Source organism: Pteropus medius, unplaced genomic scaffold (assembly GCF_902729225.1).
Source record: "Pteropus medius unplaced genomic scaffold, Ma_sr-lr_union100, whole genome shotgun sequence".
Taxonomy (NCBI): Eukaryota; Metazoa; Chordata; class Mammalia; order Chiroptera; family Pteropodidae; genus Pteropus; species Pteropus medius.
The window spans coordinates 10,847,657-10,860,136 of NW_024340692.1; the positions used below are offsets into that span (position 1 = coordinate 10,847,657).

At 34.5% G+C, this 12,480-nt stretch overlaps 1 protein-coding gene across 10 annotated transcripts in view; it reads right to left on the bottom strand.

Annotated features, from left to right (window-relative positions):
* KDM4C (lysine demethylase 4C) overlaps positions 1 to 12,480 on the bottom strand; it is a 363,396-nt gene that overhangs the window by 150,507 nt on the left and 200,409 nt on the right. For all 10 annotated transcript variants that reach the window (XM_039879670.1, XM_039879403.1, XM_039879513.1 and 7 more), the window contains one exon: positions 1,912 to 2,105. In XM_039879670.1, coding sequence (XP_039735604.1) covers positions 1,912 to 2,105 — 194 coding nt within the window. The remainder of the gene's footprint in view (positions 1 to 1,911; positions 2,106 to 12,480) is intronic.

The following is a 12,480-nucleotide window of genomic DNA, read 5'->3' on the forward strand; positions in this document are numbered from 1 at the left end:
TTGATAGCTGGTCATAGATGCTTTTTGTGTATGGCACAACATTTCTAACACTTTCATTTAGGAAGAATTACAACTCAAACCAACATGTATTTCAGTGCACAGGCAGACTTGTGTGCGCGCGCGCGCGCGCACACACACACACACACACATGCCACGACACTAAACACTGTAGGAAGTCAGGGAGGGCAAAGATCTGAGATAAAGAAGGTAGCCAAGGATAACCTATGCAAATTAGCTTTGGCTACTGCTAGTAGAAACAGTACTAGTACTATCATCGATCGCATTGTCATGTTTATTGAGAACCCATGTAGTGGCCAGTGTAGCAAATTTTCACACTACTAATAGCATAGTACAAGTAAAATAAGATGGCTGACATCTCTTTGAGATTTGAATGGATCACACTCCATTACATTTCTCTAGATAGGGTATTATTTAAGGGAGTCAGCAAACTCAATGATCAAGCCACACAGCTGAGCATAATCAACAAGCCCCTTAACATTAGGCTTTCAAACGGGGTGAGCAAAATCCACTATTATTTTAACATACAGAAAGGCATTTCAAATCTGTTCAACATCATAGATCTATGTTCCCTCCCACAGCTAGCTTTTTTGGTAATACGGGTTAACACATTTATCAAAGGCATTAACTCTCAATCTGTTTCCCAAACTTTTCTGAATGTAACGCATAGTAAGTTATACATTTTAGATGGTGACACAACACTCACACACATGCTCACACATGTTACGAATAATACCCTTTTACCACATAGGAAGGACTACAATATTTAGAGATTCAAATAAGCATCAGAAGTGTGGCCAGAGATTTAAAATTACAGTGTTATTTAGTTAGCAAAAATTTGGAAACAAGCTACAGTCCAAATATAGGGGATTCGTTAAATAAATGTAGGCATTAAAAAATTACCTTGTAGCAAATCATTTAGTTACCAAAAAAAAAAAAAACCAAATAAAAAACCCCACAAAACTAGTCATCAAATTGTTAATAGAGCATGTCCCAATTTTAGAAAAGCATATATTATATAATATATAATCAATATATATGCAAAGGATATATACAAAATGTTAACACTGGTTATCTCTAGATTGTGAGGTTATGGGTGACTTGAGATTCCTTCATTATTCTTTTCCTTATTTTAAAAATTTTCTCCAGGGCACAAATATTACTTTTACAATCTGAAAGAAAAGCAATGAGTAACACTGGAGAGTAAAAATGTAATATAACCCTGGAAAACATAAGAGCCTAAAAAATTACCTGAGGACCTGAGCATAATGCATAGCCTATTCAATGGGTTTTAAAACGATATGCCCACGATGAGTGTGAATGGTTCTGAAATGGCTCTGGCCACAAAAACAGAATGTAGAAGAAAGTTCATAGGGACAACCATGTTACAGAAATGCCACACACTCTGCTTTACATCTTATTAAAAAAAAAAAAAAAAATCAAGTGTAGCAAAATACAAGCAACCAGATGAGAAAAGTAGCATCTCAGATGTTTGACAAATAAACTACTAAAATCAGAAATAAAATTGGTAGCAAAATGAAAAATATTAAAATCAAGTTGCTGAAGTTAATAAAAATATGGAGGTGAAACAAGAGCATCAACAAAACTTTAAAATACACTAGTGTAAGGGATCTAGGAAGTTCTGGTATTGTTCTACTTGCCATATATAACAACTTGAGGAATAGTACTGAACATAAAATACATCTCTTCCTACATTCTATTTATTTATTACATTTCTCTCAAATTAAAAACAATTTGCCTCAAATTTTCAGTAACATATTAAGTAAACTTATGATGAATATTTAAAAAGTGAATAGTCTTTGATAACGTCATATTCACGACCCATTTTAATTGCGTAAGTAGAAGTGGGATGGGGTCTGGAGGGATCATTACCTCTTGGATGCTTTTCTTATTTTCCTCCTCCTCTGCAGCCATGCTTTTACTTCAGGGGTGGATTCGGGAGTAGGCTTTGTGTGATCAATGGTATATATATCCTTTCCTTGCTTCCAAAGCTGATATCTGTCTGGCTGAAATTTCTTCACAAAAATATCCATTGAAATTTTCACCATGTCTTTCCTGCAGGTGCACTGAAACACAATAGCGTTGTAATGCTTTAAACATTTCACTAGCTACATAAAGTCACACACAGTTGTACTATAAATGTACCACACATGAATGTTAGTCATCACGTAATTGAAGATAATGTTTTACATTTTCAAACACTCAGTCAGGGATAAACTCAATTTCTTCTGAATGAAGGTGAGAACCTGTATATTCACATTTATAAATGGTAAAATCATACGTTAAAAGGCATTGTAGAGTTCATAGGGAACTGTTTACCAACAACTAAAAGGAAAAGAGCACACATTTGAAAGTATGCCTGCAACAAAAGGATTATTCTCCCATCACAAGGCTGTATCAGTGAGATGAACACTGAAAGGTCTGTAAAACTGGAAACTTAAGTTGGCAAACGAACATAAATAGCCAAGGAATATGATAACAATTAAACAAATGGCTTGAGATAAATTTTCAGGATATATTTTAAATCTCGTTATGTTTATTAACAAACATACTCTCACAAAGTAACCAACAATTAGGAGCAAATGAACACTTCTATATCATATCACATAAAACACCCATCATCAGCACTACAAACATATTCACTACGAAGAAGGAATAGTGTTAAGATGAGAAGTTGAAAGAAAAGAGGACAGATGTCATTCAAATAGTGGTACAGAAGTAGTTTCAAAAGTGTAATAAATATACCTTCACAATCCCTAACACATTGGGCAACAGACTGGTTGACTCGCCTATAGCCTTAAAACTGTAAGTGGCTCAATATTTTGGTGATATAATTATCATCTCCATGCAAATTAATTATTGATTTAATAATCTCCAGCTCACAACTTACCTCCATAGAATTCAAATGTTCAGACAGGCATTATGATTTGAAAGTTCAGAAAACAACTAACACTCAGCATGCCTTAAACCAACATCTTCTACTCAAACATTCTGTTATTAATGATATGGCAATTCTTCCACTCTTCTACGTGCAGTCAACATTTCCTAATCCCTCCCTTCTCCTCTACCCCCAGAAATCTAATGTGTCATAATCTATGGTTAATTCTTCCTCTAAAACGTTTCCTATATAAATTCTTTAAACCAGAATCCTTCCAGCTTCACTGTCAGACACTGAATCCTAGCACAACAAAGCTAACTGATTTCTCTGCCTCCAGTCTCTCCTAGCACTAACCCATGTTTACAGCTGTCACTTTTATATCCCTCAAATATCTTGTAATCTTTCGTATCTGAGTTTAGTAAAGGTGTAATCACCCTGCTCTGCCTTTGGAATTAAGTCTAAACTCCTGAAGTTAGGCGTTCAAGGACACCAAGATTTGAGTCCATCAGTGAAACTTCCAGGTTTCTCCCACTGCAAGTTAACATGACTATTCATTCCTCTTCAACCAAGCATCGGCACTGGAGCCCAAATGCTCCATATGCTTCCTTACCTCAGCACTCTCGCTCCTACCACACAATGCCATCCTGTTCTGCCATCCAAAGAAAATTCCTCCTAAACACTGAATTGTACCAATTGTTCCTCTAAATTCAGCACTACTAATGTAGGGAGGAGGCAAGAGAATTAAAATGTTAATCAAACTATATTCACAGACACAATATGCTGATCAGCCCTGAAGCCAGGCCAAGAGGACACCTTCAGAACAAAAGATTTCTGCTGGGATTGCTAACAGCTCATTCCCCATACCTTTGAAGAGGAAAGAGGAACAACAGAGTCTTAAGTTGCACCCTACACACATATAATCATTCATTCCCTGTGCTAAAACCATGGGGAACCTGTGGATTAAAGGCTGGGAACTGCCAGAAGGCCTATCACTAGTACTCTTCCCCTTCCTCTCTATATGTCTATATAAAAGGAAATGGGAACTAAAGAAGGATATATAAACTGAATTCTCTGAACATTCAAAGTCCCTCTCACTCTCTCACTCTGAGAGGAGACTACACTCTGTCTGCGGAGTGTTACCTCTTTTCTAATAAACTTTCCTTTTGGCTAACTTTGCTGTGTGTTGAATTCTTTCTACACTCACTGCCAAAGCAACCTCTTCTCTCTGTGCAGGGCTTGGGCTTCCCTCAGTCAGGGAACTTTGCCCTGTCCTGCATCGCTATTAATCTGCAGCACTGCTTTCTGTTATTAGGTACAGAGACAGCTGTAAGTTATTTTGCTATGCTTACCTTGGCTTAGGAATATGGAAAATGAGGATCCTGAGAAATTTACGTAAATTTGGTTTAAGATATAATCTTTTCACTAAAGAAAGAAAGAGAAGTTTAGACTCACCGGCAGAAACTCTTATGTTCTTAACAGCGTTACTAATATTTGTTTCATGAAGAAAAATTAAGGAAAGAGAGGACAATATAGACACTGTAAGTTTCTTTGGCGTAGGAGAATTCTGTCTCGCACATTTTAATTTCCCTTTCCCCTCTCCCAAAAGTCTTGAATTTTGTAGACATGAAACAAGATCTATCACTGGATTGACTGCTTGACTCACTATAAGTACAGTAGATAAGTATTATCTTCAATTTTAAATATTCAGAAATAAACCCACAAAATACTCAAATACAAGGAACAATGTCAGTCAAAAATAGTAAACTTCAGCAGCACAGAAAAAATTTCATTAGTACTGACAAATAATAAAATTTATTTAAACCTCTATGAAGATTAAAGGAGATTTATTTAAGAAAACGTACTACATAGCTTACTAGTCAGAAAGGAAGACATTAACAGTCCCTCATTTAGAAATAAAGAAACTTACTACATACTGGTACAAAGAGCAATAACCAATAATAGATCATACTTTTCAAGCAAATTTTTTGGTATGAAGTCAAAATACTAATATGAATGGCTGGCTATTCTTACTGCTCCTTTTAAGAACATGCACATTAATCAAAAATGCTAAGTCCAAATATAGAGAGAATTATCAGGAGTCTGTACACATTGAATTTTTCCATATTTTGCTACCCTAAGACTTATTACACAGAATCATGATTATTCCTGTCTTCCAGATAGCCAAAATCATACTCTCCATTATTTATACTAAAAACCAGCAATCTAAAGATAAAAATGTTTTTAAAAATCAGCAACTTTCTAAGACAGAAAATACTGAGTTAGCATTTGAATTATAGAATTGGAAATTTCATATAACCACGAAATATGATTAATAAAATAAGAAGGTAATACTTAACAAAACACCTAAAGTATTACTTTAACATATTTTTTTGTGATAGATAGGATGACTATATATTTTTTAAAAAACTGCTTTTATATGCAAATATCTGGTGAGGAAGGCTTTGAAAAGTAAGCAAAAATGTGTGAAATTATTCTGCTTTTCAGTCTATTTATAACAATTAAAATGATAATTAGGAAGGAACTAAGGGAAGAATACCTTAAAATAAGACAAAGTAATCACTTTGTCTAGCAACCACTTGATGTGGCTATTTGGGCTGCTATATGGTTGTTATTTGGGCGTTATGGGTTGGATTGTGTCTCCCTCAAAAGATATGTTAAAATGCTAACCCTCAGTATATCAGAATGTGACCTTATTTGGAAATAGGGTTATGGCAGAAGTAATTACTTAAGGTCACAGTGAAGTAGAGTGGTCCCTATTCCAACAGAACGGGTGTTTTTACCAGAAAAGAAGAGACATCGGCACAGACACACAGGTGAGAAGGCCATGTAAAGATGGAAGCACAAAATGAAGTAGCATGTGTACAGGCAAGGACCACGAAGGATTAACTTCCACCACCAAGAAAAGACAAGAAAGGATCTCAGAGGATGGACAGACCCACTGGCACCTTGATTTTGGACTTGGAGTCTCCAAAAGAGTCACAAATTTGTTGTTTTAAGTCACCAAATTTTTGGTGCTTTGTTACAGCAGTCCTAGGAAATTATAGAGCCTTTTAAAACTAATACAAATTTTATTTGGAATTAATAATAAAATAAAATGCACATTGAAAAAAAATAATACAAATTTTCCTACAAGAAAGTGCAGTACTACTGTAACAAAAACCTAAAAATGTGGAGATACTTTTGGAGAAGAGAAGACAAAAAAAGCTTCTATCATCATAAACAATACATAGGTAGTCATGAACAAAATGTTGTTAGACATATGAACTTTATTTACAATGTTTCTGGTGAGGTTTTGGATGGAAAATAGGAGCATGGTTTGGGACACTGGAGGAAAAGTGATCCCTGTGAGACAGGAGGGCAACTTTCTGCTGTTGAGTTAGTCAAAAAGGTCAACTGCTAGAGCCTGATAAGTTTCACAAGAACATCTGCCCCCGGGGTAACATCACTCAACATCAAGGAGCCCTGAGAAGTAAACAGAGGCATCCCAGAAACAAGGGACTTTCCCTATCACTAAATGTGGGCAGTTAGGCCCAAGAGTGTCCCTAAGGTAACCTTTCCCTTATTTAAACACTAAAAATCACATCCAGGGTGGAGATTTACCATGCTAATGAGACACGCGATAAATGAAGAAGCATGTAGTCACACTGCGAGGCACCAAGAAACCTCTGCCTTTCATGCCTAGGCATAGCTTTTACCCGCCTACCCATCTTTAATACCTTGCCTCAACTTCTCTCAAGAAGCCGCTCGAACCATTTTTTCTCAGGGTTGGTTCCCTTGTGCATAAGCATAATAAACCTTTGCCTCTTGCCTGAACTTTCTTGTAGTGATCTCTCAGTTTCTATCCTGAGAGATCGCAAGAACCCATGGACACCAGGAACACCTGTTATGAAGTGCCGTAATAATGTTCTCCTGTGGGTGGAAGGTGGAACATGTGATCAACTTGGACATACAGCTGAAAACATTTCCAAGGAACGTATGAAAAGTACAGCCTTGTTTTCTTTTCGGGTTATTGTAAGATAGAAAAGGAAAGAAATAAACTGATGACGGAACTGCCAAGCAAAGAGGAACCAATTGGGAAAACACTTAGCCTATCTACAGTGTGCTCTGGAGACTGAACCAACGGTTTGGCTGGAAAAACATTTGCTTAAGAGATTAGGCATATGATTCATAGAACGGTGGAAGCCAAGAACAAAAGAGATGTGTTCACCTAGGAAAGACGTGTGGAGGCCCCTCCTGAATGATGGCTTGAGCACCAATGAGTTGCACAGAAGACCAACATAGTTTTTGAGAATTTTATAACAGCAGAAATGCTGCCAGCCTCGACTCAAAGGGACAGAGACAGGATGAAATGAAGGAAAAATAACCCCAAGGGCAAAGCCACAGTGAAGAGGACTGAGCTAACAGAATCTCCTCAGGCTGTTACAGAGGACATAATATGGCCAACAGATATATGATATATTCAACCACATTAATCACCAGAGAAATGCAATATCAAAACCACAATAAGATATCACCTCGCATCTGTCAGAATGGCTGTCATTAAGAAATCAACAAATAACAAGTACTGATGAGGATGTGGAGAAAAAGGAACTCTCATACATTAATGGTGGGGTTATAAATTGGTACAGCCAATATGGAAAACAATACAGAGGTTCCTCAAAAAAATTAAAAATGGAACTACCACACGATCCAGCAATTCCACTTCTGGGTATTCATCTAAAGAAAACAAAAACACTAATTCAAAAATAAATATGAACACCTATGTTCGATGTAGCACTACTTACAATAGCCAAGATACTGAAGCAACCTAGGTGTCCATCAACAGATGAATGGATAAAGATGTGACATATATGCACACACACATACACACACTGGAATATTACTGAGAAATAAGGAAAAATGAAATCTTTTCATTTGTGAGAACATGAATGGAACTAGAGGGTATTATGCTAAGTGAAATAAGTCAGATGGAGAAAGACAAATACCATATGACTTCACTTATATGTGGTAACTAAAAACAAAACAAATGAATAAAGAAACAAAACAGAAACAGACCCATAGATACAGAGAACAAGTTGATGGTTGCCAAAGGGGAGGGAGTGGGAGGATGAAATTAAAAAAAAAAAAAAGAGGATGGAAACTAATGTTTCGTAAACACCAACTATGTTTCATATTTCATGGGCCAGGTGGTTTACCTGCCTTGATGAAGGCAACTGTGATATATTCTTATAAATGAGACAAGGTTTAACAGAAGAGGAAACTGGTACTCAAAGAGCTTAAGAACCTCCCAAGGTCAATGATGGTCAATGATTTTTCCACTATCACATTGGCTCTAATACTAAAGATAATCCCTTCGATGTTTTCTTCTATAGGAAATTCTTAATGCATTGCAGCTGTGTGTTTGTAAAATGAATTGAGATTCTTATGGCAAAGATACTAAAATCTCCTTTTATCTTGGAACTTAGGGTATAAGAAATAAGGTGTAAGAAATTCTTTATAAGAAGGAAACTAGACTTCAATGTTAATTTTTTTTCTGGCTAATTCACTGCAGACAGCAATCCAGAAAAATTAATTGCTTGTGAAGCCATCTTTGATCAGAAAAAGAAAATAAATTAGATTTACTAATAGCAAATAAAAAAGAAGGTAAGGGCCAATGATGGCAAACTTGCTCTGAGGATGTATGAGTATCCAAATAAAGTACATATTGTTGTCTTCTGCTAACCCATGAGTAGTTAAGTGTGTCTTTAAACCAAAGATACTTCATAATAATCATAAGTGTATTTAACAGTAAAATGGCTAATATTAAAAAAATGCAACACAATTTCTATTTCTTTCAGAAATTCAAATCGATAATCAAAAAAGTTGATTTTTAACACCCCATGTTGTTTATCAAAATCTAGCGCACCCCAAAAAATTACTGTTCCTGAAGGTTATCAGTTATCTTCATCATACAACCAAACTGCTACATTAGATCACCTCTTGACACGTAGTGAAACTGTCTTACATCTCAAATATACAAACCGTGAAAATATAGAACTGTGTGTAATATGTAAAAATGCCAAACATTCAATAAACACCACTCGCTGGCTTTGATAACCCAAAAATTTGTATGAGTTGCCCTTTGAAAGAGTATTTCATAAATAAAAAGCAAGGAAAAGACAGATATTCTCCATTCCATTGTTTTCTAACAACCTACTTTCCTAGCTATGGCAATAAGAATTAAGAATAATGTGTTATTAACATAATTAGATACAATCATTCATTATTTCTATATTAAGTAGTAACAAAAACACTGCAAAGTATTAGGCATAGCAAGCTCTTATTTAAATAAAAATATGACTGACAGTGATAACTATTTAGAGCCAAAATGAGTAACTATGCCTGAAATATAATTTTATTCTAAATCGTCTAAATTGTCCATTACTACCTTTTATAGCAACAGACAATTTAGTACTCAGTAAGTTCAGATACTTCACTAAAAAATATGCAGACAATTCTAGGGGCAGAACATCAAGAGAAATCTTAATTACAGAATGTAATTAAGAATCTTAATTAACATGGCTATGATCAGTTTTTTTTAACCTGATTTTTTGATCTAAAATCTACTCTTTAATTCATCCAAGTATGCCATCACAATCATTACTTCCTATTCTTTAACCCTTTTATCTATTTTCAACTTAGTCATGACCAAACACTAAAAACTTCTTTCTCTATACATGTAAAGAATAACCTGCTAGTAATCTGTTAACATTAACACAAAATACGTTACTATTAATCCACTAGTACTCCTCAATCTTCATCTTCATCTCACATTTATATAAATCCACCCAATATATAGGTTTCCACTGCATTATACCAAATGTATGGAAGAGAAAGGCCCAGTTCTTTGGGAAATTGCCACACTGTTAATTCATACTAAATTTGTAGATGTCCAGTAATCCCAAGACGTTCTCTGGTATACTTATGCCTATTTCTTATGTTATTTCTCATTCTGAATATGAATGAGGAACAGTATTTTGCAATATACACTCTAATTTATAGACTAGTATTTCTGGCATTATGTTCTAACGAAGATGCCACTCAATTATTATGGAATTAAATTTAATCAATAATTTTAATAGGAACATTGTCTAATTTAAAGAGTTGTTAAATAAACCAACTTTAGAAAATAGATGCATTATGCAGTTAGTAAAGCCAGCACTGATTGACAAGACATTAGTCTACTATTTGTAAAATTAGCTAACCTAATGAAATACTATAAAAATTGCTAAAGATATTTTTCTATATGTGTTCACCGGACAATTAATAAAAGTATTTAATATGTGGATTAATTTCTTTAAGGGGGGGGCTATTTATATTGGAATTCCTCTAAATAAATTCCAAAATGTGAGTAGACTATTCTACTTCTATAGCCCATTCATTCCTTTATCACAAAATTTTTATTACCAGTTACAAATATGAACCAAATTTCACCCTCTTTGGAGTACCCTCAACAGATCAGTATATCTTAGCTGGCTCAAGAAATTAGAAACTTCTCCTAAGATATTACATTAGAAAAGAAGGAATTCAGAATCAGTGTAATGAATGTAGATAAATCTAACGTACCTTATGCTGAGCTAAAGAAGCTAGATACAAAAAGTCTACACTGGTGGTTATTCCACCAGTTTAATGAATATGATTACGTTTAATATGATTAATAATCAGTAGCCACATTGATCTATTTGCTTGCTGAACTCTGGACTGCCTACAGCTCTTCTAGCTATTAGCTAGGTAAAACTGGGGACACCATGAGCTCTGAATCAGCTTCTTCAGATAAAAATACTTCCCTAGCTCCGTCACAGGGGTTCAAAAATCAAAAAGTGTGTAAATATCCTGGATCAACTGAGCTCTTTAAAAATAATTACAAATATAATCTCCCCAACTCCCGCTTCTCCACAAAAAAAAACTGAAGTAAATGTAAAATGCTGTTGTAAAGCAAAGAATTTTTTAAGGTTTCAGTTTGTACTCAAATACTAAATACTTGTGTTTTATAGAACTTGTCTGCAAAGGTGGAGAGCCATGTGATTCTTCAAATAGCTAAAGAAAGCTAAAAAGTATGCAAGAAATTAATGTAATAGTAGAACAGAAAATGCCCCATTTCCTGTTAGGTCCTATCTACGGAACACACTAAACACCCATCACTGTACACCCAAATGGACCATCACCCTTAGTCATATGTAACATCAACTATAACACTGATTTATTCTAGCTATGTACTTATTCAATCATTGCTCATTTGTACATGTACCCTCTTATGCAAAGAAATTTGGAAGAAAATTATTATAATTATATGGACAATTTATAAGAATTATTTTAATATAGGAAATGGAGTTTGTAAATATTTAGATCTAATTAAATTGAAAATAATATTTGAAAAGCACTTTGATTTTCTGGGTCACATTTTATATAATATCAGTCAAAGACAAATAATAGACTGTTTCATCAGTGTACATGAAAAATAAACTATATAATTACATTTATACTGACTGAGCAGGGGAAAAAAGAAATACAATTCTAAGATCAATATTGATCAACAAAGTCAGTTTATAAAGAGTATAAAGGTCATTTTCTTTGTCCTTGTGTCCATTAATGGAGCAAGGTCTGTAAGAGACCTGAATATCCTTTGTTTTCCCTCAGACTGGTCTGCAGAGCTCACAGAACTCTAATTCTGTTAAAATAATTTCTGAATGTTCTGTTCTCATAGATATGAAAAAGAGAGTAGCTTTAAAAGTGCCCTAAAAGCTAAAAAGATCACCAGAACCAAACATCTTATTCTAATTTTAATGAATCATTATTGTGAGTTTTTTCAGATACTTTTGCCATATCTGACCTTCCCTTTCCATTCTATTTTAAACCATAAAAACATACATTGTGTCTATCTTACTGAGAAGTATGTTCTAGGTACCTAGAGGATTAAGAAGCACTTAAGAATATATTTTCAATAAATAACCTTTTTTTATTAAACATATGAAGACAGAGAGGCTCAGAGATTTTAAGTTAATTTGTCCAAGGTCATATAGCTCACAAGTAATACAGCCTTTGTCACATTCAAATAAATCTAGAACAACTCCTACACTCTTCTCCACTCTACTGTGGAAATTCCAAAACAAAACCATATTCAATATATTTTAAATGGTTTTAAATTTAAATGTGGGCCATATTTTTCCATCTCAAACTTCATTTTCTATGACCCATAACCAAATTGAAATTGTTGTTGAAAACAAATGTCTGGGTCTCATTATTTTTTTTATGCATGACATTATGCCGTGTTGATAGAGTTTATCCAGTCTAGCTAATAATTTTCCAAAATAGGTTTCCTTTGCTCTCCCTACTTCTAATAGATTCAGATTAATTTATTCTGAATATTTTCAGGTTTCACCATGCTAGGATATGTCTTCCTTATTAAGTAGGGCAATTATAAAGCAATTTAAGGTATAGGACTAGACACTCTACCTTTCTGTGATCCATGGGAACACAAACGAAGAAAAACTATGCAAAAAGAA